A 24,410-nucleotide genomic window follows, 5' to 3' on the forward strand; every position below is an offset into this window, starting at 1 on the left:
CGTTGCCGTTCCCTGGGTTTTGCTGACGGATGTGTTGTGTTGTAGAATGTGCCACCTGATTTGGCGATCTGCTGCTTCATCCTGGAGCAGTCCCTGTCGGTACGAGCCTTACAGGAGATGCTGTCCAACACCATGGAGCTCAACGAGGTAAGAGACCAGTAGAGGGGCTGATGGTTCTGTTGTGTTGGGATTAAAGGAGCTTCTTTTACATCTGATGTTAAACAATTCTACAGTGCACACTGAGTGTACGAAACATTAGGGACACCTGCTCTTTCCATGGCATAGACTGACCAGGTGAGTCCAGGTGAAAGCCACGACTCCTTATTGATGTCACTTGTTAAATCCACTTCAAATCGGTGTAGATGAAGGGGAGGAGACGGGTTGAAGAAGGATTTTTAAGCCTTGAGACAATTGAGACATGGATTGTGTCTGTGTGCCATTCAGAAGGTGAACGGGCAAGACAAAAGATTTAAGTGTCTTTTAACGGGGTATGGTAGTAGATGCCAGGCTTCACCGGTTCGAGTCAAGAACTGCAGAGCTGCTGGGCTTTTCACGCTCAACAGTTTCCAGTGTGTATCAAGAATGGTCCAACACCCAAAGGACATCCAGGCAACTTGGCACAACTGTGGGACGCATTTGAGTCAACATGGGCCAGCGTCCCTGTGGAGCGCTTTCGACACCTTGTAGTCCGTGCCCCGATGAATTGAGGAAGTTCTGAGGGCAAAAGGGGGTGCAACTGAATATTAGGAAGGTGTTCCTAATGTTTTGATCACTCAGTGTACAGTACATGGAAATAGTTTTTCTTTGGCTGGAAAATAGAGGTGGTCTTTGTGTAGTGTCTGGTGAGCTTAGTTCTTTCTGAATCGAACTAATACAAACAAATGTAATGTTTTTTACCATAATATGGGAATCAGTACTTTTGGTTAAACATTTCAGAAAATACTGTTATGCCTTATATGGTAGTGAGAACATCCTCTCTTATGTCATCGACACATAGTTGTAAAAGTAGCATTGTCGTGAATAGTTATGTGCTAATGACACATCACTGATGCATTTTAAATATGAATATTATGTCAAGGCCTCTTGTATTTTTTAGCAACTTAACTTCGTTTTGTCTCTTTTCTGACCCCACACCCCTCACCTCCCACCTGCCAACCATAGGCAGTCGATTTGGACAAATGGGTATGTCTGCTCATGTTTCCCTTCCTGTCACGTTTCCCCAAAGTTTTCCCCTCCTCTCCACCCTTTGTCTACCATGAGAGTGCTCTCATCTCTCACCCAATGTCCCTGTCTCAAACAGTGATGCGCCACTTTCGTCTGCCCTCAATCATACTACCTAACTCCACACTTTGCTCAGTGTTGTCATAGCTGAAATACCGAGCGGCGTTTCAGATGACACTCGAGGAACGATTCCTGTCAGCAACACAGGAGCAACTAAGAAGCTCTCTGCCGTCGAGGGCTTCTGGCTGCCGTATAATCTCTACACTACGTCCAACAGCAGAAACGTGGACCACAGACCTAGTGTTGGATGGTGTCATTTGAAACAAGGCTCTTTACTGCCCTGTGACATTGTCTCTCTGAATGTCTCCTATACAACCTTCATCATACTCCCATCTTCACTCCTCACAGGCACATAAGTCCCGTTCATTGAATGTGGAACCAGACCAGCCCTTTACGTTTTCTTAATCCTTGCTATTCCGTCACCCTGTGAGTTACTGTGGTTTGACCAAACCATCACGGCAATTCATCTTAATCTTCAGAAAGTCTGGAATGTAGGGCAAAGTGTAACCTTGAATATCAAACTGCACGCACGCACGTACGTACGTATACACACACACACGGGTTCACTAAATCTGACCTAGAAGTCAGTCTTGCACTGTGTTCTGACTCTCCACTTACTCATGGAATAATCAAGATGATAACAACATTGACGGTGGAAATGATAACCACTAATTATAACAAATGTTGAAGAAACAATATAGTTTGATTGTCTGAATGTCACTTTTTCTGCCTTCCAGTTAAATGTGACATGTGACTTTCTGTGGTATTGTTTCTTGCTTCCAGTATTGTTAATCATTTGACTTTTGTTAATCAATTTCCCTTTCCACTCACCCCTGGTTTGTATTGACACAATGTGGACATGTTTGCTGTTGTGTTGGTTCTCTGTGGTGGGCTCTCTGACTCCTCTCAGCCAGATACGTTCAGTACACAGGTTCTCTGTTGCCTGCCACGTTGTTCTCAGTTTGGTACGAGGAGGATGACTCGCTCAACTCCTGTCTCCCTCCTCGGTCTTTAACAGTCCTGTGTGCCTGACCTTAGTAGGCTGAATGTTGAATCATACACGACTCTCTTCGGTTGGATTTTTAACTTCTCGCTCTCCTGTGTTCTGCCCAGTCATCTCAAGGAGGGGGCCACCGTACCCTGCTGTATGGCCATGCCATCCTACTGAAGCACACTCACTCCAGCATGGTAAACAGACTCCTCTGTCTCACTGCGTAGTTTCACATGTTTCTCATTTCACCAACCCACTATCAGTTTCACATGTTTCTCATTTCACCAACCCACTACCATCCACTTCTTTCTACTTCTAACTCACCCAGACTACCACCCACACTACCACCCACACTATCTCCCACACTACCACCCACACTATCTCCCACACTACCACCCACACCCACACTACCTCCCACATTACCACCCACACTACCACCCATACCAACACCAAATCAAATCAAATCAAATGTATTTATATAGCCCTTCGTACATCAGCTGATATCTCAAAGTGCTGTACAGAAACCCAGCCTAAAACCCCAAACAGCAAGCAATGCAGGTGTAGAAGCACGGTGGCTAGGAAAAACTCCCTAGAAAGGCCAAAACCTAGGAAGAAACCTAGAGAGGAACCAGGCTATGTGGGGTGGCCAATCCTCTTCTGGCTGTGCCGGGTGGAGATTATAACAGAACATGGTCAAGATGTTCAAATGTTCATAAATGACCAGCATGGTCGAATAATAATAAGGCAGAACAGTTGAAACTGGAGCAGCAGCACAGTCAGGTGGACTGGGGACAGCAAGGAGTCATCATGTCAGGTATTCCTGGGGCATGGTCCTAGGGCTCAGGTCCTCCGAGAGAGAGAATTAGAGAGAGCATATGTGGGATGGCCAGTCCTCTTCTGGCTGTGCCGGGTGGAGATTATAACAGAACATGGCCAAGATGTTCAAATGTTCATAAATGACCAGCATGGTTGAATAATAATAAGGCAGAACAGTTGAAAGAAACTGGAGCAGCAGCACGGCCAGGTGGACTGGTGACAGCAAGGAGTCATCATGTCAGGTAGTCCTGGGGCATGGTCCTAGGGCTCAGGTCCTCCGAGAGAGAGAAAGAGAGAATTAGAGAACGCACACTTAAATTCACACAGGACACCGAATAGGACAGGAGAAGTACTCCAGATATAACAAACTGACCCTAGCCCCCCGACACATAAACTACTGCAGCATAAATACTGGAGACTGAGACAGGAGGGGTCAGGAGACACTGTGGCCCCATCTGAGGACACCCCCGGACAGGGCCAAACAGGAAGGATATAACCCCACCCACTTTGCCAAAGCACAGCCCCCACACCACTAGAGGGATATCTTCAACCACCAACTTACCATCCTGAGACAAGGCTGAGTATAGCCCACAAAGACCTCCGCCACGCCACCAACACTATCACCCACACCAACACTATCACCCACACCAACACTATCGCCCACACTACCACCCACACTATCACTATCACCCACACCCACACTACCACCCACGCCAACACTACCACCCACGCCAACACTACCACCCACACCAACACTATCACCCACACCAACACTATCACCCACACTATCTCCCCCACCACCACCCACGCAACACTATCTCCCACACTACCACCCACACGATCACCCACACCAACACTACCACCCACACTATCACCCATACCCACACCATCTCCCACACTTCCACCCACACTATCATCCACACACAATCTCCCACATTACCATCCAGACTACCACCCACACCACACTTTCTACCTCTATCTCACTCGTCATAACCACATAAGTCCCATTCATTGAATATATACTATACCAGCCATTTACGGTTTTAGTGTGGGTGGTAGTGTGGGAGATAGTGTGGGAGACAGTTTTGCAGTTACATGGGTTTGCTTTTCAATTAGCGCCTCATTATTCATTGTGTAATTTTTACTCTCTGTGTGCTGCAGTACCTCAGCTGTTTGACTACCTCAAGGTCACTCACAGACAAACTGGCCTTTGATGTGGGCTTACAGGAAGATTCCACCGGTATGGCCTTTACCATAGAGAACAGTGGCATATTAATTTTCTGCACAGTGTTCCGTTCAGTGACGCAAGTGTTCCCCCACAGGGGAGGCGTGCTGGTGGACTATTCACCCTGCGTCCAAGCAGAGGTCAGAGGGAGAAAAGGTCAGGGTGGGAGATGACCTCATCCTGGTCAGCGTGTCCTCTGAAAGATACCTGGTGAGCCGCTTTGGTGACACACTGCCAAGTGGACTTTCAACCCCAGCAGGTTATGGATGGAGCTGACATGTTCTCTCTCTCTCTCTCTCTCTCTCTCTCTCTCTCTCTCTCTCGCTCCAGCATCTCTCCTACGCCAGTGGTGACCTCATGGTGGACGCCTCCTTCATGCAGACGCTGTGGACCATGAGCCCTGTGATGTCTGGCTGTGAGCTTGCTGAAGGTGTGTATATGTTTTTATTGTTTTTCTATTTCCTAGTCGTTAGCTGATCATCTAGAAACACTACACTTGACTGCCGTGTCTTTCTCTCATTGCCAGTGTAACATCAACCCCTCAGGCTTTCTGACTGGAGGCTATGTTCTTAGACTGTTCCATGGTCACATGGATGAGTGCTTGGCTATCCCTGCTGCCGAACAAGGAGACGACCAGCGCAGGTGATGAACACTGTTGAACTATTCCACATTTACATTTGACATTATATATATATATATATGGGGAGGGGGCGGGGTGCTGTGAGATAATTTAGATACTGTTTGAAGAGGTAGGGTTTCAGATGTTTCGGGAAGATGGGCAGGGACTCTGCTGTCCTGGCACCCATTGGGGTGCCAGGACAGAGACGAGTTTTGACTGGGCTGAGCGGGAACTGCCCTCCCGTAGGGGTGGAAGGGTCAAGAGACCTGAGGTGGCAGAACTGAGTACTCAGGTTGGGTTGTAGGGTTTGAGCATAGCCTGAATGTAGGGAGGGGCAGTGCCTCTTGCTGTTCCGTAGGTAAGCACCATGGTCTTGAAGTGGAAGCCAGTGAAGTGTGCGGAGGAGCGGTGTGACATGGGAGAACCTAGGAAGGTTAATCAGATGTTAATCAGATATTTAATCTGACACTGCATAAACACCACCTGTCACTAACAGCCCATCTCTGTTTTCAGAATTGCTCATTATGAAGGGGGTGCTGTCTGTAGCCATGCCCGGTCACTATGGAGACTAGAACCCCTCCGGATTGGGTGAGTGGATGCCCTTCTGTTCATCAGCTTTATGTAACAAAAAAACATTACAATTGTCTTACATGAGTTCTCTCTTTGGGGTTGTACTTATGGCTCTGTGTAGATGGAGTGGAGGTCACATGAAATGGGGCCAGTCGTTCCGAGTGCGTCATATAACCACAGGCCGCTACCTCTGCCTGGATGAAGAGAAAGGACTGCTGGTGGTGGACCCTGAAAAAGCCAACGCCAAGATGTCAGCCTTCTGCTTCAGAATCTCCAAGGTCAGGGTGCTCTGTTCATATAAAGAGCAGTGTGAAAAAACGCACGTGGTCCTTTTCATAGAATGGAACAAAAGCTTCTGGCAGCGATCATATCATCCCTCCGTACCTAGCGCTGTTGACAGTCATTCTTTCTCCTTGTTGTTCCGTCTTCCAACCTGCAGGAAAAGATCGAGGTGGCTCAGAAGCGAGATGTGGAGGGCATGGGCACACCAGAGATTAAGTATGGGGAGTCCATGTGTTTTGTACAGCACGTCTCCTCTGGCCTCTGGCTTACATACGCCTCTGTCGATGCCAAGTCCGCTCGCCTGGGACCTCTTAAGAGGAAGGTATGGAGAAATCGTGCGGCAAGATGCCTAAAAACACCTGAGCTAAAGGACAGGAAGAACAACAGCAAAGGAAATGCTAAGAGATAATGAAGGCCCCCGTAATATAGGGATCTACTGTGAATGCATTTTGTTCAGGCTTTTCAAATGCTCCGCTTTCCCCTGGAGTGCAACTAGTGTTTATCCATGTTGTCAATGTCTCTCTCAGGCCATCCTTCATAAGGAGGGCCACATGGACGATGCCCTGACCGTGGCCCGCTCCCAGACAGAGGAGTTCCAGGCTGCTCGTATGATCTACAACACAGCAGGCCTCTTCACTCAGTTCATTAAGTATGGCCCCTCTCCAGTCCCAATATCTTCCCTATGGCTCTCTGAGAAAATACTTATCTAGGAATCTCTTGAGTGTGTACACATTATGGACGTATGTATAGACCCCTTCGACTTACTGTTATCCTTCAGGAGGGGCGGAGCGCCTTGGTTTAGTGTTTGACCTCGTGCTCAGTACAGTGACGTTTTCCCCTGTTCCCTGTGTCTCCAGAGCGCTGGACTCTCTGAGCGGTAAGAACAAGTCTTCTTCAGGCCCCCCGTCTCTGCCCATGGACTCAGTGGCCCTCTCCCTGCAGGACCTCATCTTCTACTTCCGGCCCCCTGAGGAGGAGCTGGAGCACGAGGAGAAGCAGACCAAACTACGCTCCCTCAAGAACAGACAGAACCTCTTCCAAGAGGAGGTCAGTGCTCACGCACAACAGATGAGGATGATGCACTGTATGTTGAAAATATTCTTCCTGCACTGCTCCTCCCTTTGGTGTTCCTATGTTATATGTGTCATTCCGCACAGGGCATGATCACCCTGGTGCTGGACTGTATTGACCGACTCAATGTCTACAACACGGCGGCCCACTTCTCCGAGTTTGCAGGGGAGGAAGCTGCCGAGTCTTGGAAGGAAATCGTTAATCTCCTGTACGAGCTGCTGGGTATGTGACCTTCTATTCATCCCGTTGTTTCAGGTCCCATCATGTTTCTGCATGGCTGTGGTTACTGTGGCAACATGCCCTTTCAATCTGAACATGACATCTCTGTCATGATCTCTGTCATTCTCTTCCTGTGAAGCCTCTCTCATCAGAGGTAACCGGGCCAACTGTGCTTTGTTCTGTGATAACCTGGATTGGCTGGTCAGCAAACTGGACCGTTTAGAGGCCTCCTCAGGTTAAGTCCCACTACAACACACTCCATCACCTTTCAGCACTGAATCACATTGACTTGAACGTGTTACGGGAGTGCCCTCTGTGTTTCATTGCGTGTTATGCTCACCACAGGCATCCTGGAGGTGCTGTACTGCGTTCTGATTGAGAGTCCAGAGGTCCTGAACATCATCCAGGAGAACCACATTAAATCTATCATTTCTCTACTGGATAAGCATGGACGCAATCACAAGGTCAGTGAATACGTGTGCAGGTCATTGAAGTTTATTATTATTATATTTATTATTTATATTATTAAGTTGTATTATTTAGGCCTGTGCTTATCCAGAGAAGTGTTCATATGTTGTTGACAATCCATCTCCTTATGATTTGAGGGCTGATTTTAGAATTTTCTCTCTCCCTAGGTGTTGGATGTGCTCTGCTCTTTGTGTGTGTGTAACGGTGTGGCTGTAAGGTCCAATCAGAATCTCATCACAGAGAATCTGCTTCCAGGTCGCGACCTCCTCCTGCAGTCCAACATCATCAATTATGTCACCAGGTATACAGACATCTGGCCGTACTAAATATCATTTGTGAAAATACAACCACGGCAATTCGCTTTTTTCCTTCCAACCATTAACTGTTTTTTCATCTCAGTGTGAGACCCAACATCTTCCTCGGAACCTGTGAGGGATCCACACAGTATAAGAAGTGGTATTTTGAGGTGATGGTGGATTATGTGGAGCCTTTCCTGACCGCCCAGGCCTTCCACCTGCGTGTGGGCTGGGCTCTGACCGAGGGCTACAGCCCCTACCCTGGGGGTGGTGAGGGCTGGGGCGGCAACGGGGTTGGCGACGACCTCTACTCCTACGCCTTTGATGGACTCCACCTGTGGTCAGGTACGGCAGGCAGGGCCTCGCTTTAGAATGCAGAACTCTATTACTGGTTGACGTCTTATAGATCCGTGTGTCTCCACAGGACGAGTCCTCCGGCATGTCGCCTCCCCCAACATGCACATCCTAGCGGCAGACGATGTGGTCAGCTGCTGCCTGGATCTGAGCGTGCCCAGTATCTCGTTCCGTATCAACGGGCACCCGGTGCAGGGCATGTTTGAGAACTTCAACCTGGACGGCCTCTTCTTCCCTGTCGCCAGCTTCTCTGCAGGCGTCAGGTGAGAACCGACGATAGGGCTTACAGAGCCGCTGTCATTTTACAAGTCTTAAGAAAATGAGTGATGTCAAATGAGTGATCACTGTTCATGTTCTCCTTGCAAACGCCAAGGGTTCGTTTTCTCCTGGGAGGGCGGCATGGGGACTTCAAATTCCTCCCACCGCCAGGCTATGCCCCGTGCTATGAGGCTGTGCTGCCCAAGGACCGACTGCGTATTGAGCCCATCAAGGAGTATAAGCATGATTTCAATGGTGTCCGCAATCTGTTGGGGCCTACACAGTCCCTCTCGCACACCGCCTTCACCCCCTGCCCTGTGGACACAGTACAGGTACAACCCTCAAATGATCTGTGCACATCTCGTTCTCCTAGCTATTGCCTCCATTCACCGCGTTGTCCTTTCAGATTGTGCTTCCGCCTCACTTGGAGCGCATTCGGGAGAAGCTGGCGGAAAACAGCCATGAGCTATGGGCCGCCACTCGCATTGAACAAGGATGGACCTACGGGTCGGTGAGTGCTTCCCATACTGCCTTAGTCAGATCACATGACTTAAGGATATCTACTTAATCCAATATCTTGATTCTTTCCACTCCTCCAGTTCCGAGATGACAACAAGAAACTGCACCCCTGCCTGGTGGATTTCCAGAGCCTGCCAGAGCCAGAGAAGAATTACAACCTTGCCATGTCTGGAGAAACACTCAAGTGAGTCAAGGTCATGGACACGCACTCTCAAGGTCATGGACACGCCCTCTCAAGGTCTTGGACACGCCCTCTCAGCCTAGTATGTCTGCATGTGCTGGGTGTTCACCACCTCTCCTTCTGCTCCTCAAAGGACTCTGCTGGCGCTGGGCTGTCATGTGGGCATGGGGGATGAGAAAGCAGAGGAGAACCTGAAGAACATCAAGATGCCCAAAACGTGAGCGATACCTCAAGATTGTGATCTGACTTATTTAGGCATGACGTCATTATTCTCTGATATTCACTTACGTGGTTGAAAAGTGAATGATCTGTTTGACATTATCTGAGATGGGCATTGTGAAATGTTGGATTGTCATTTAAGTTGATGCCTGTTCACTTTAGTGAGATGAATAGCAATAATGACATCTGACTTACTAGTGTAATCATGACATCCCGTTTGTTCCATTAGGTATATGATGAGTAGTGGATATAAGCCTGCCCCTCTGGACCTCAACCATGTCAAGCTGACACCCAACCAGACCAACCTAGTGGAGAGACTGGCAGAGAATGGGCACAACGTGTGGGCTCGTGACAGGGTCCACCAGGGATGGACCTACAGCATTGTACAGGTAGCTTCTCCTCCCTCTGCCTGTCCTTGGTTCTTGCAGGAGACTCGCACACAGCAAGTAAGGCCAAACCTGTGGTAATACTGTAGCTCAAGTCCTTTTCAAACAAGGACTATTGAATATCAGTAGTGTTTTTGTGGGGTGGGTTTTAATGCGCACGTAGGCGTGCAGGTGGGCACACAACAAGCTCACCTAAAGTGACGCAGCTATAGTACTTTAGAAAAGTTGAACTCTGGGTGAAGCATTATTCATACCTGACTCATGAGTCATGTTTTCGGAGCCAACATTTACGCAACTGTTCAAGACAAATAGAATAAAAATAAAAACAATTCTGGAGCTAGTGCAGTATCACTCTTTCTAAGATGTATCAAGACGTAAGTCCATGACTTACAGAATAAATCTATGACTCCCACAATCATTTGAGTTGATTTCAAGTCTTTATTTCCATGTTCAGGACATTATGAGCAAGCGCAACCCGCGCCTGGTGCCGTACAACCTGCTGGACGAAAAGACCAAGAAGACCAACAGAGACACTGTCTGTGCAGCTGTCCGCACTCTCATCGGCTACGGTTACAACATTGAGCCACCTGACCAGGAGAGCAGTGAGTCTGTCTGTCTGCCAAGTTGTTCATATTTCAGTACTGTACTGAACTAGCTACTAGTCCTGTTAAATACAGCTAGATATACTGTACACACACATACATATATATACTACTGGTCAAGGGTGCCAATAATTATGTACCTGACTGCTATGTGTATATATATATATATACATATATATATATCATCTTAATAATGACACCTGTATCTCTGTTTGTGCAAGGTGGTAATGGAGAAGGTCATTCCCGTGGAAATAAGATCCGTGTGTTCCGGGCTGAGAAGTCATATGCGGTGACCCAGGGGAAGTGGTACTTTGAGTTTGAGGCTGTAACCGTGGGGGATATGAGAGTGGGTTGGGCCAGACCCAGTGTCCGCGCTGACACAGAGCTGGGGGCGGATGAGCTCGCCTATGTCTTCAATGGTTTCAAGGTATGGTCGGTGATGAAGGATCTGTTCTGTGTCTGTTTTAGGGAAAACATTTACTAATGTGTCCTACTCCAAAACTTTGACTTTTCTTTTTTGTAGGCTCAGCGCTGGCATGTGGGCAATGAGCCGTTTGGTCGTAGCTGGTTGCCAGGTGACGTGGTAGGCTGTATGATCGACCTGGTAGAGCAGAACATCTTCTTCACCCTGAACGGAGAGATGCTGATCAGCGACTCTGGCTCTGAGATGGCCTTCAAGGACATAGACACAGGAGATGGTGAGTGACTGCTGTGGCAGATAAATCCTTATAGGTTGGATCTGCTGCCCAAGAGGTGGATAGTATGATTCAGTATGATTCAGTGTCATTTAAATCTATGCCATTCATTAAACTGTGTCTCTCTTTCTCCAGGCTTTATCCCTGTGTGTAGTCTGGGCCTGTCTCAGGTTGGCCGGCTCAACCTGGGCCAGAACGTCAGCAGCCTGCGCTACTTCACCATCTGTGGCCTGCAGGAGGGCTTTGAGCCTTTCGCCATCAACATGAAGAGAGATATCACCATGTGGTTCAGCAAGAGCCTGCCCCAGTTCATCCCTGTTCCTACAGAACACCCTCACATTGAGGTACAGCATATCTTGTTCAGTAACAGTGGCTTGTTATACTTAGAAATGACTTCTGTTCCCATATTACATGATCGTAAATTGACAAATGTCAAAGTTAGGTTCTCTTTGATATCCATCGTCCCATGTACCCTTTGTAGGTGTCCCGTGTGGATGGGACAGTGGACAGCGCTCCGTGTCTGAAACTGACCCACAAGACCTTCGGCTCTCAGAACGCTAACACAGACCTGCTGTTCCTGAGGCTCAGCATGCCCGTGGAGTTCCACGAGACCTTTAAGGTTATGGCCGGGACCACGCCCCTCACCCGAGCTCTGACCATCCCTGAGGACGAGGTTCTGGAGGTTGACCCCGACTCTGACTTTGAGGTGCTGAAGAAGTCTGCCAGCCGCACAGAGAAGGAGGAGGAGAAGAAGGAGCCCTCTGTGCCTAAGGAGATCCCTGTCAACGAAGGAGGAGAGAACGTGAAAGATGCCTCTACAGAGAAGAGCAAGAAGAAGGGGTCAGTACTGAGCAGGGGTCAGATGGGTAAAGAGAAAGACAGTAGTCTTTGGACAGGCTACAACAACTCTGTTGTAAAAAAGTAGAAAGTGAATGCTGAAAACCAGGATTGGGGTCAATTTGAATTGAAATAAGCCAATTCAGGAAGTGATTTGAATAAAAAATTTGAAAATCAGTTAATTGAGGAATCGTTGAGCACAGATGCCCTTTTTACCCTATTAACTTGGAATTTCAGTTGACTTCCTGAATTGAACTGCTGAAAACTGCACTTTAACTGCAACCATCGTCGTGTTTTCTCAGTCGTCTTGTATAGGAGGTCCTACTCCACTGCCACGTTGTTTGTGTGCCCCTCAGGTTCCTGTTCAAGGCCAAGAAGGCAGCTTTCACTCCGCCCCCTGTTGTTCCCACCATGCCCCGCCTGATGGAGGAAGTTGTACCAGACGATCGAGATGACGACGACATCATCCTCAACACCACCACAGTATGACCTTTTTACGTGTGACCTCTTCAGACCCTAGTGTCTAAACCTAACTCTCTGAATGGATAATCACTTCTCTTCACCAGGACATTTTTGGAGTGAGGATTATTATTTGTTGTTGGGTTTAGTTCAATCCATTGTTAAGTCATGTTTTCTGCCCACTTCCTCTGTGTGCAGTACTATTATTCAGTGCGAGTGATTGCGGGACAAGAACCCAGCGGTGTGTGGGTGGGCTGGATCACCCCGGACTACCACCAGTACGACCTGCACTTTGACCTCAGCAAAGTCAGAAATGTCACTGTCACCGTGGGAGATGACAAAGGCAACATCCATGACAGGTGAGACACAAACACACACACATACACAAACACACAGAGATATTAAGATATTATCTTAGCGTACTGTTTTCTCTCACCTGTCTCCCTCAGTATGAAGCGCAGTAACTGCTACATGGTGTGGGGAGGGGAGTTCAGCAGCTCCCAGCAGACCCGTGTCAGTCAGGAGGACTTTGTGATTGGCTGCCTTATTGACCTGGACACTGGCCTCATGACTTTCACAGCCAACGGGAAAGAGATCAACACCTTCTACCAGGTGAGATGCTGTACTCACAGTGTAAGCATGTATTTATTTACTCGGAAGCTTGTCACGGGTTAATGGACTTAATGGGAAAAGTACAAACTGCTATGGGCTTCGTCTGTGATACTGGTTGTTTGTTCCAGGTGGAGCCCAACACTAAACTGTTCCCAGCTGTCTTTGTCCTGCCCTCCAGTCAGAACATGCTGCAAGTGGAGCTGGGCAAGCTCAAGGTCAGACTCACAGAGAATCCCTCAAGTACATTTGTCACTGTCTGCTTTTACAGTGTTAACTCATTACTGTCTGCTTTTAAATTGTTATGGATGTGTTTTTTTCCCTTTAATTCTCTCACTCAACCTATCATGTCACTTCAACGACCACCCTTCTGCTCTCCAAAGTAAGTGTTTGTTCTCTCCTCTCGCCGTAGAACATCATGCCCATCTCGGCAGCCATGTTCCGCAGTGAGCGTAAGAACCCGGTCCCCCAGTGTCCTCCCAGGCTGGACGTCCAGATGCTGACCCCAGTCATCTGGAGCCGCATGCCCAACCACTTCCTGTCCCCAGAGACGGGCCGTGTGAACGAGAGGCACGGCTGGATGGTGGAGTGTAGAGAGCCTCTCACCATGATGGCCCTGCACATCCCTGAAGAGAACAGGTCAGAACACGGCCACATTTACTGACCTCCAAGCAGAGGATTATTGTATTTGATGAACTGATTATCAAGTAATCAAGAATGGTAGCTATTGTTCATATGTTGAGAACTTACAAATACTTCAGAAAGTATTAATACCCCTTGACTTATTACACGTAAATTAAATATTTTTTTCTTACCCATCTACCTACAATACCCCATAATGACAAAGCGAAAACATGTTTTTAGGAATGTTTTCAACTGTAATTAAAATGTAATACATAAATATCTCATTTGCATAAGTATTCACACCCCTGAGTCAGAATCACCTTTGGCTGTGAGTCTTTCTGGGTAAGTCTCTAAGATCTTTCCACACCTGGGTTGTACAATATTTTCCTATTATTCTTTTCAAAATTCTTCAACCTCTGTCAAATTGGTTGTTGATCATTGATAGACAACCATTTTCAAGTCTTGCCATAGATTTTCATGTAGATTTATGTCAAAACTCTAACTCGGCCACTCAGGAACATTCACTGCCTTCTCGGTAAGCAACTCCAGAAAAGATTTAGCCTTGTGCTTTAGGTTATTGTCCTGTTGAAATGTGAATTCATCTCCCAGTGTCTGGTTGAAAGCAGATTGAAGCAGGTTTTCCTCTAGGTTTTTGCGTGTGCTTAGCTCCATTCTGTTTCTATTTTATCCTGAAACACTCCCCAGTCCTTAACGAATACAAGCATACCCATAACAAGATGCAGCCACCACTATGCTTGAAAATATGGAGTGTTTTATTGGATTTGCCCCAAACATTATACATTTTTTGAATTTTTTACATTTTTTGGAATATTTGTATTATGTACAGGCTTCCTTCTTTTCACTCTGTCAATTAGGTTAGTATTGTGGAATAACTACAATGTTGTTGATCCGTTTTCTCATCTATCACAGCCATTAATGTAACTGTTTTAAAGTCACCATTGGCCTCATGGCAAAAATCCCTGAGCGTTCCTCTCTGGCAACGCGATATCATCCCTGAGCAGCTAGCTAGCTGCTACCGAGTGGCCCAGCCCCGAAGCTAGCCTTGAGCCAGGCCCATCTCTCCGGCCTGCTCAGTGGACCCTATGATCACTCGGCTACACAGCTGATGCCTCCTGGACTCTTCACTAACACTACTAGAAGCCACTATACCACCGGATTCCTGCCGAAAGCTCTGGACCTTAGCATCGGTTCATCACAGCTAGCTAGCTGCTACCGAGTGGCTATAGTGGCTAACGCCCTTGTCCCGAAGCTAGCACCAGTTAGCCTCGAGCCAGGCTCATCTCCCGGCTTGCAAACGAAATGACTCCAACTACAATACCTCTTTTGCCAATTGGCTTGGACCCTTTGTCGACACGGAGCCCCGCCATCCATCACGAGTGGTCTGCCGACGTAATTCCGTCCATTGTGCCCTCAACCGGCCTTTGCCGGACGTCGGTGAAAAATGCTTCTGCTAGCTCCGGCCTGCTATCTTTATGAATGCCATGTCTCCTGCTTGCTAGCGTAGGAACGACTACCTAACCGCTTCCCTGTTTCATCTATTACTGTTCACTGGACCTGGCTACATACAGTGGGGAGAACAAGTATTTGATACACTGCCGATTTTGCAGGTTTTCCTACTTACAAAGCATGTAGAGGTCTGTAATGTTTATCATAGGTACACTTCAACTGTGAGAGACTGAATCTAAAACAAAAAAATTACAGACCTCTACATGCTTTGTAAGTAGAAAAATCTGCAACATCGGCAGTGTATCAAAAACTTGTTCTCCCCACTGTAGCTGATGCCTGCTGGACTGTTCATTAATCACGGTACTCCATTTAGTTTATTTTGTTTATCTGTCAGCCCCAGCCTCAAACTCAGGCCCTGTGTGACCCTCTCTGCCTATTCATCGCCATTTTACCTGTTGTTGTTGTCTTAGAAAATTAAAAAAGGTAAAGTAGACATCCACCTCAAACCGGGCGTGAAACTGCATATAAACTCTTATTCCATAAATGAACTTGAAATGCTATCTGGCCATGAATTGAGTCCAGCCAAATGTGTGCGCCCAAATCTGCACGCTATTGTTGTCTGTAAATGTTTGTCTTAGCTAGCTCTCCCAATCAACACCTGTGATTGCTTTATGCCTCGCTTTATGTCTCTCTAATGTCAATATGCCTTGTATATTGTTGTTTAGGGTAGTTATCATTGTTTTATTTTACTGCGGAGCCCTTTGACCCACTCAACATTCCTCAGATACAGTACCTCTTTTGTCCCACCTCCCACACATGCCGTGACCTCCCCTAGCATAACTAGTGCCTTCAGAGATGCAACCTCTCTCATCATCACTCAATGCCTAGGTTACCCTCAACTGTACACGCACCCTACCATACCCCTGTCTGTACATTATGCCCCGAATCTATTCTACCACGCCCAGAAATCTACTCCTTTTATTCTCTGTCCCCAATGCACTAGACGACCAGTTTTGATAGTCTTTAGCCGTACCCTCATCCTACTCCTCCTCTGTTCCTCGGGCGATGTAGAGGTTAACCCAGGCCCTGTGTGTCCCAAGGCGCTCTCATTTGTTGACTTCTGTAACCGTAAAAGCCTTGGTTCCATGCATGTTAACATAAGAAGTCTCCTCCCTAACTTTGTTTTACTCACTGCTTTAGCACACACCGCCAACCCTGATGTCCTTGCCGTGTCTGAATCCTGGCTTAGGAATGCCACCAAAAATCCTGAAATTTCCATCCCTAACTATAACATCTTCCGACAAGATAGAACTGCCAAAGGGGGAGGAGTTGCAATCTACTGCCGAGATAGCGTGAAGAGTTCTGTCATACTTTCCAGGTCTATGCCTAAACAGTTCGAGCTTCTAATTAAAAAAATTAATCTCTCCAGAAATAAGTCTCACTGTTGCCGCCTGTAATAGACCCCCCTCAAACCCATCCCCAAACCCAACACCTCCTTTGGCCGCCTTTCCTTCCAGTTCTCTGCTGCAAATGACTGGAACGAATTGCAAAAATCGCTGAAGTTTGAGACTTATCTCCCTCACTAACTTTAAGCATCAGCTATCTGAGCAGCTCACCGATTGCTGCAGCTGTACACAGCCCATCTGCAAATAGCCCATCCAACTACCTACCTCATCCCCAAATTGTTTTTATTTACTTTTTTTGCTCTTTTGCACACCAGTATTTCTACTTGTACATCATCATCTGAATATCTATCACTCCAGTGTTAATTTGCTAAATTGTAATGACTTTGCTACTGTGGCCTATTTATTGCCTTACCTCCTTACTCCATTTGTACACACTGTATATATATTTTTTCTATTGTGTTATTGACTGTACTTTTGTTTATCCCATTTGTTACTCTGTGTTGTTTGTGTCACACTGCTTTGCTTTATCTTGGCCAGGTCGCAGTTGTAAATGAGAACTTGTTCTCAACTGGCCTACCTGGTTAAATAAATGTGAAATAAAACAATTAAATGGGTTCCCTTCTTTGCGAGGCATTGGAAGACCTCCCTGGTCTTTGTGGTTGAATCTGTCTTTGAAATTCACTGCTCGACCGAGGTACCTTGCAGATAATTGTATGTGTGTAGTACAGAGATGAGGTAGTCATTCAAAAACACACACAGAGTGAGTCCATGCAACTTATTATGTGATTTGTTAAGCATATTTTTAGTCCTGAACTTATTTAGGCTTGCCATAACAAAGAGGTTAAATATTTGTTATTTATTTAACCTTTATTTAACTAGACAAGTCAGTTAAGAGCAAATTCTTATTTACAATGACGGCCTACCCCGGCAAAACCCTAACCCGGACGACATTGGGCCAATTGTGCGCCGCCCTATGGGACTCCCAGTCACGGCCGGTTGTGATACAGCCTGGAATTGAACCAGGGTCTGTAGTGATGCCTCTAACACTGAGATGCAGTGCCTTAGACTACTGCGCAACTTGTGAGCCAATACTTATTAACTCAAGACCTTTCAGCTTTTAATTTTTTATTAATTTGTAAAAATGTAATTCCACTTTGACATTATAGGGTATTGTGTGTAGGCCAGTGACCAAAGCATCTCAATTCAATCCATTTTAAAATCAGACTGTAAAACAACAAAATGTGGAAAAAGTCAAGGGATGTGAATACTTTCTGAAGGCACTGCAGCTTTTAACAAAGATCACATGATTTGTGGATTTCAGTGTTTGCTATAGTATTGGAAAATAAATATAACCAATAGCCACCCACTCTGGCTCTGATGCAATAGATTTGTCAATCTATACTGCCTTGTGCCATACAGTTCTCTCCCTCTGTCCCCTCTAGATGTATTGACGTCCTGGAGCTGTCGGAGCGTATGGACCTGCTGAAGTTCCACTACCACACTCTGAAATTGTACGGCTCGGTCTGTGCTCTGGGGAACAACCGCGTGGCTCACGCCCTATGCAGTCATGTTGATGAGTCCCAGTTGTTCTACGCCATAGAGAACACCTACCTGCCTGGACCAATGAGGAGCGGCTACTACGACCTGCTCATCAGCATGCACCTGGAGTCGGCCAAGAGGAACCGCCTCATGACCAACAAGGAGTTCATCGTGCCCATGACAGACGAGACGCGCAGCATCAACCTCTACTCAGACACTGACAACTCCCATGCTTTACCAGGGGTGGGCCTCACTACCTGCCTGCGCCCCAAACTCCACTTCTCCCCCACTGGCTTTGTGGGGACAGACCTGGACATCTACACCCTCAGCCCATTCATCCCCCTACAGGTAAAAAGCCTCAGGCAGATGAAAGGAGAGAGGACGGGTTTTCTGTTTGAACTGACCAATGGTGATTAATGTCTTTCTTTCTCCTGTAGGTGCTGAAGGCGAAGGCCCTGACCATGCTGACAGAAGCTGTACAAGACGGTGGTCAGGCCATGAGGGATCCTGTAGGAGGCAGTGTTGAGTTCCACTTTGTCCCCATCCTCAAGCTCATCAGCACCCTGCTCATCATGGGCGTGTTCGAGAATGAAGATGTCAAGCACATCCTGAAGATGATCGAGCCCACGGTGTTCAGTGGAGAGGCAGAGGCTGCTGCAGAAGAAGCAGAAGCCACAGCCAAGGGCGCGGGGAGCCAAACGCTGGCGCTCAAAGAAGGGGGGGAGGAGGTGAAGGAGGAAGAGGAGGGAGCAGTGGAGAGCGGACATGAAACAGAAATGGAGGACGAGGGGATGGGTGAGGAAGATGAGGAACTGGAGGCAGAGCTGGAGGAGCTGGTAGAGGAAGAGGAGGACGGAGAGAAAGTGGATGGAGAGAAAGGTGCTGAGGAGACAGAGAAGGAGGCGACGCCTGGAGAGGCAGACGGAGAGGCAGAAGAACAAGTAGGTCTGGAAGAGGGATTACTGCACATGAAGCTGCCAGAGTCTGTCAAGCTACAGGTTGGTGTGTGTCTCTTATCACTTCACTGTAACTTTCAAAATCCTCCCAAGTTTGACCAATTATACTAATCAATATTGATACATCTCATGTCTTTTCCTTTCTGTATGTCAGATGTGCACTCTGCTTCAGTATTTCTGTGACTGTGAGTTGCGCCACAGGGTAGAGGCCATCATAGCTTTCTCAGACCAGTTTGTGAGCCAGGTGCAGGCCAACCAGAGAGCCCGCTACAACGAGCTCATGCTGGCGTTTACCATGAGCGCTGCCGAGACGGCCCGCAAGACCCGCGAGTTCCGCTCCCCACCGCAGGAGCAGGTACCTTCAGCCTCCGAGTACTGTCCCACTTGTAACAGTACATGAACGGTGACAACAACGTGTTGTCTTTCACCCGCAGGTCAACATGCTGATGAACTTTAAGAGCATTGCGGAGGATGAGGAGTGTCCTGTGCCTGATGAGGTCCGCGATGCCCTTCTGTCTTTTCACAAGAACCTGCTTGCTCACTGCGGTCAGTCAAACTAATTCAGTACTTATATCGCCCAATGTAACTTAGAACGCCACTTATACACATGTATATAGCCTAAATCTGAGGTGAGCAGCTAGTGGCAATGGTCTTTCATCCCTCATGTCACCTTCAGGAGTACACATTGAAGAGGAAGAGGTGGAGGAGGAGTTGGATATGTCTCTCAAAGGACGACTCTTCAGAATTTTGGACAAGTTGAGGCACCTTCGCAAGAAGAAGGTAGAGGAGGCGCCAGAACCTGTAGAAGAGACCAAACCCAGTGAGTCTCACTCTTTATCACTCTTTGTCCCACTGAAAAACAGTCAAATCAAGCCAACGATGTACCTTCAATGCCAGAAGACAATCTGAATGATTGATTGATTTGATTTTGTTTATTGGATAATTACGTTTATTGGATAACTTTTTGGGCGACCTGACCAAATTCACATACAGTTGAAGTCGGAAGTTTACATAAACTGCTCCACAAATGTATTGTTAACAAACTATAGTTACACGTGACAAGTCGGTTAGGACATCTACTTTGTGCATGACACAAGTAATTTTTTCAACAATTGTTTACAAACAGATTATTTCTCTTAAAATTGTCACGCCCTGACCTTAGAGAGCCGTTTTATTTCTCTATTTGGTTAGGTAAGGGTGTGATTTGGGGTGGGCATTCTGTGTTGTCTATTTCTTTGTTTTTGGCTGAGTATGGTTCCCAATCAGAGGCAGCTGTCTATAGTTGTCTCTGATTGGGGATCATGCTTAGGCAGCCCTTTTTCCCACTTTCTGTTGTGGGATCTTGTTTTTGTTAGTTGCTGGTTTAGTGCTACATTACTTTACGTGTCGTTTATCTTTCTTGTTTTTTTGGGTTGTTCATTTAATAAATTCAAAATGTACACCTACCACGCTGCGCCTTGGTCTCATTCCGACGACAGCCGTAACAAAAATTCAGTTGGTCAGAAGTTTACATACACTAAGTTGACTGTGCCTTTTAAACAGGTTTAAAAGTTCCAGAAAATGATGTCATGCCTTTAGAAGCATCTGATAGGCTAATTGACATCATTTGAGTCAATTGGAATGTATCTGTGGATGTATTTCAAGGCCTACCTTTAAACTCAGTGCCTCTTTGCTTGACATCATGGGAAAATCAGCCAAGACCTCAGAAAAAAAATTGTAGACCTCCACAAGTCTGGTTCATCCATGGGAGCAATTTCCAAACGCCTGAAAGTACCACGTTCATCTGTACAAACAATAGTACGCAAGTATAAACACCATGGGACCACGCAGCCGTCATACCGCTCAGGAAGGAGACGCGTTCTGTCTCCTATAGATGAACGTACTTTGGTGCGAAAAGTGCAAATCAATCCCAGAACAACAGCAAAGGACCTTGTAAAGATGCTGTAGGAAATGGATACTAAAGTATCTATATCCACAGTAAAACGAGTCCTGTATCGACATAACCTGAAAGGCCGCTCAGCAAGGAAGAAGCCACTGCTCCAAAACCGCCAGACTATGGTTTGCAACTGCACATGGGGACAAAGATTGTACTTTCGTCTGATGAAACATAATGACCATTATGTTTGGAGGAAGAAGGGGGAGGCTTGCAAGCCAAAGAACACCATCCCAACCGTGAAGCACGGTGTTGGCAGCATCATGTTGTGTGGGTGCTTAGCTGCAGGAGGGACTGGTGCACTTCACAAAACAGATGGATCATGAGGAAGGAAAATGATGTGGATATATTGAAGCAACATCTCAAGACAACAGCCAGGAAGTTACATTTTGGTCGCAAATGGGTCTTCCAAGTGGACAATGACCCCAAGCATACTCCCAAAGTTGTGGCAAAAACGCTTGAGGACAACAAAGTCAAGGTATTGGAGTGGCCATCACAAAGCCCTGACCTCAATCCTATAGAAAATGTGTGGGCAGAACTGAAAGTGTGTGCGAGCAAGGAGGCCTACAAACCTGACTCAGTTACACCAGCTCTGTCAGGAGGAATGGGCCAAAATTCACCCAACTTATTGTGGGAAGCTTGTGGAAGGCTACCCGAAACATTTGACCCAAGTTCAACAATTCACCCCATGCTAACAAATACTAATTGCGAGTGTGTAAACTTCTGACCCACTGGGAATGTGATGAAAGAAATTAAAGCTGAAATAAATCATTCTCTCTGCTATTATTTCACATTCTTAAAATAAGGTGGTGATCCTAACTGACCTGAGACAGGGAATTTTTACTTGGATTAAATGTCAGAAATTGTGAAAAACTGAGTTTAAATGTATTTGGCTAAGGTGTATGTAAACTTCAGACTTCAACTGTAAGTTTAGTTTTTGCGTCTATTACATTTGATTTTGTACACTAGCTTCAAACAGCTGCAAATAAATTTAAAAATTGGTTATTGAAAAGATATTTCGCAGTGTTTTACAATGATTCTCTAGACTCTGAGTGCTTGTTTTGTCACATAAACTGACATTTGGCGAGCTATTCGAATTTTAGCAACCAGCAAATGGCAAAGCGATTCCTGCATATTGCACCTTTAAAAGCAGTAGGCTGCTCCAGCTGGAGACAACATTACAAAATTGAAATGTCAGTCTAGTCATGGGATAATTTAATTCGGTTTCAACAATCAATCGATCAAGTGATACCTCTTGTTTATAACCTCCCCTTTCTCTCTTCCAGGCACCCTCCAGGAGCTCATTTCCCACACTATGATCCACTGGGCCCAGGAGTCGTTCATCCAGAACCCTGAGCTGGTGCGTCTGATGTTCAGCCTGCTGCACCGTCAGTATGACGGGCTGGGGGAGCTGATCCGGGCCCTGCCCAAGGCCTACACCATCAACGCCATCTCCATAAAGGATACCATGGACCTGCTGGAGTGCCTGGGACAGATCCGCTCGCTGCTCATCGTCCAGATGGGCCCCGAGGAGGAGAGACTCATGATCCAGAGCATCGGGTCAGTAGTACACAGTAGACCAGTAAAATAATTTACTATACAGAGAACTGGATGGATTGAGGAGGAACTGAGAGTCAACATGAGCCTTCTCTCTCCGTCAGAAACATCATGAGCAACAAAGTGTTTTATCAGCACCCCAACCTGATGCGAGCGCTGGGCATGCACGAGACTGTCATGGAGGTGATGGTCAACGTGCTGGGTGGTGGCGACTCCAAGGTAAAGTGGTTACTTGGCTCATAACAACAGGATCAATGCTTGGCTGAACATGGGAATGCGTTGAATGTTATTACACCGTAGTCAGTGGATTCCCCCTTGCATGTGTTCCTCCGCAGGAGATCAGATTCCCTCGCATGGTCACCAACTGCTGTCGTTTCCTGTGCTACTTCTGTCGTATCAGTCGCCAGAACCAGCGTTCCATGTTCGACCACCTCAGCTACCTGCTACAAAACAGTGGCATTGGTCTTGGTGAGGGACATTGATATCTTCCAATTGGCTCATTCATCCCCCCCCCCCCTCTCTCCCCTGTAACTATTCCCCAGATCGTTGCTGTAAATGATAACGTGTTCTCAGTCAACTTACCTAGTAAAATAAGGGTTAAATCAAAAATCTTCTGCCAATACAAGTTTGTATTCTTATAAGGTTAGGTTGACATAATCCCTCTAAAGGCAGAATAGTTTTGCTGTGTGTTGGAACTGAACATGTCATGTATGTCTTTCAGGAATGCGCGGCTCCACCCCTCTAGACGTGGCTGCAGCATCCTGCATTGACAACAATGAGCTGGCTCTGGCTCTACAGGAACAAGACCTGGAGAAGGTTGGACAGCCTCAACAAACACGTGCAGTTTCTCTGATGCGGCCGCATACAGCACATTGGTCATCTCTCTTTCTGCCTCTTTTGTCCTGTGTTTTTCCGCCCAGGTGGTGAAGTACCTCGCAGGCTGTGGGCTCCAGAGCTGTCCCCAGCTCCTGGCTAAGGGTTACCCTGACATTGGCTGGAACCCGTGTGGCGGGGAGAAATACCTGGACTTCCTCCGCTTCGCTGTCTTCGTCAATGGTCTTTGTTTTGCGGACCTCGTAATGGAATACACTACTGTTGGGATGATGTTTTTCTGTTTACCTTTCATCACTGACCGTGGTTTGGCTCTATGCCCCCTTGTAGGAGAGAGCGTAGAGGAGAATGCCAATGTGGTGGTGCGTCTTCTGATCCGTCGGCCAGAGTGTTTTGGCCCGGCTCTGAGAGGAGAGGGTGGGAACGGCCTGCTGGCTGCTATAGAGGAGGCCATCAAGATCTCTGAAGACCCTGCCAGGGACGGCCCCACTGTGAAGAAAGACAGGCGCTTCCCCGGCATGTAAGAGCCAAACCACTGAGGGACTGATTGAATATCTACAGTATTTACTAGTGTAGTAGATGAGAACACGTTCTCCTTTGACAAGTTTTGGGCCTGCGTGTTGATTCTTCCTTTTCACTGGTAGGTTCCCTGGTGGGGAGGAGCAGCATGAGGAGAACAAGGTTCACCTGGGGAATGCCATCATGTCCTTCTACTCAGCTCTCATTGACTTGCTGGGACGCTGCGCTCCAGAGATGCATGTGAGTACTGAGCGTTGGAAAACATTAAGAGAGAAGCCAAGGGTTATGAAATGGAGCTGGCAAGCTGCTGCGGTTCATTCTAAGACGTTGCTATTTTTTGATTGGCCCCGCAGTTGATCCAGGCTGGGAAGGGCGAGGCTCTGAGGATCAGGGCCATTCTGAGGTCCCTGGTGCCTATGGAGGACCTTGTGGGAGTCATCAGCCTCTCTGTCCAGATACCAGACTTTGGAAAAGGTGAGTCAGGCAAAACCGTTCGGATTCAATGAACTCTTGTGCTGGCTCAAGGAAAGAGAATCTTAACGTCTTGATGAGGAAATGGAACTAAAGAGGGTTTAAGTTTAGTTTGATCATAATATATTCCATTTTATATCTGTAATTAGT

General features: G+C 47.0%; 1 protein-coding gene across 8 annotated transcripts in view; it reads left to right on the forward strand.

The window, feature by feature from the left end:
• The window catches only part of LOC139418579 (ryanodine receptor 1-like), a 72,702-nt gene that overhangs the window by 4,560 nt on the left and 43,732 nt on the right, over nt 1-24,410 (forward strand). For all 8 annotated transcript variants that reach the window (XM_071168154.1, XM_071168155.1, XM_071168156.1 and 5 more), the window contains exons 3-48: nt 46-147; nt 1,162-1,182; nt 2,395-2,469; nt 4,250-4,328; nt 4,411-4,523; nt 4,644-4,743; nt 4,859-4,955; nt 5,446-5,520; nt 5,624-5,780; nt 5,942-6,106; nt 6,312-6,433; nt 6,642-6,831; nt 6,942-7,077; nt 7,214-7,309; nt 7,420-7,538; nt 7,710-7,843; nt 7,942-8,183; nt 8,263-8,455; nt 8,566-8,782; nt 8,857-8,961; nt 9,050-9,153; nt 9,284-9,367; nt 9,599-9,758; nt 10,210-10,357; nt 10,579-10,784; nt 10,881-11,055; nt 11,188-11,396; nt 11,534-11,892; nt 12,246-12,372; nt 12,547-12,707; nt 12,798-12,960; nt 13,089-13,175; nt 13,370-13,596; nt 17,897-18,341; nt 18,431-18,991; nt 19,104-19,304; nt 19,384-19,495; nt 19,626-19,769; nt 22,169-22,442; nt 22,544-22,658; nt 22,775-22,907; nt 23,161-23,255; nt 23,360-23,495; nt 23,601-23,790; nt 23,915-24,029; nt 24,143-24,263. In XM_071168154.1, coding sequence (XP_071024255.1) covers nt 46-147; nt 1,162-1,182; nt 2,395-2,469; nt 4,250-4,328; nt 4,411-4,523; nt 4,644-4,743; nt 4,859-4,955; nt 5,446-5,520; nt 5,624-5,780; nt 5,942-6,106; nt 6,312-6,433; nt 6,642-6,831; nt 6,942-7,077; nt 7,214-7,309; nt 7,420-7,538; nt 7,710-7,843; nt 7,942-8,183; nt 8,263-8,455; nt 8,566-8,782; nt 8,857-8,961; nt 9,050-9,153; nt 9,284-9,367; nt 9,599-9,758; nt 10,210-10,357; nt 10,579-10,784; nt 10,881-11,055; nt 11,188-11,396; nt 11,534-11,892; nt 12,246-12,372; nt 12,547-12,707; nt 12,798-12,960; nt 13,089-13,175; nt 13,370-13,596; nt 17,897-18,341; nt 18,431-18,991; nt 19,104-19,304; nt 19,384-19,495; nt 19,626-19,769; nt 22,169-22,442; nt 22,544-22,658; nt 22,775-22,907; nt 23,161-23,255; nt 23,360-23,495; nt 23,601-23,790; nt 23,915-24,029; nt 24,143-24,263 — 7,390 coding nt within the window. The remainder of the gene's footprint in view (nt 1-45; nt 148-1,161; nt 1,183-2,394; nt 2,470-4,249; nt 4,329-4,410; nt 4,524-4,643; nt 4,744-4,858; nt 4,956-5,445; nt 5,521-5,623; nt 5,781-5,941; nt 6,107-6,311; nt 6,434-6,641; nt 6,832-6,941; nt 7,078-7,213; nt 7,310-7,419; nt 7,539-7,709; nt 7,844-7,941; nt 8,184-8,262; nt 8,456-8,565; nt 8,783-8,856; nt 8,962-9,049; nt 9,154-9,283; nt 9,368-9,598; nt 9,759-10,209; nt 10,358-10,578; nt 10,785-10,880; nt 11,056-11,187; nt 11,397-11,533; nt 11,893-12,245; nt 12,373-12,546; nt 12,708-12,797; nt 12,961-13,088; nt 13,176-13,369; nt 13,597-17,896; nt 18,342-18,430; nt 18,992-19,103; nt 19,305-19,383; nt 19,496-19,625; nt 19,770-22,168; nt 22,443-22,543; nt 22,659-22,774; nt 22,908-23,160; nt 23,256-23,359; nt 23,496-23,600; nt 23,791-23,914; nt 24,030-24,142; nt 24,264-24,410) is intronic.

The sequence above is a fragment of the Oncorhynchus clarkii genome, chromosome 10, assembly GCF_045791955.1.
Source record: "Oncorhynchus clarkii lewisi isolate Uvic-CL-2024 chromosome 10, UVic_Ocla_1.0, whole genome shotgun sequence".
Taxonomy (NCBI): Eukaryota; Metazoa; Chordata; class Actinopteri; order Salmoniformes; family Salmonidae; genus Oncorhynchus; species Oncorhynchus clarkii.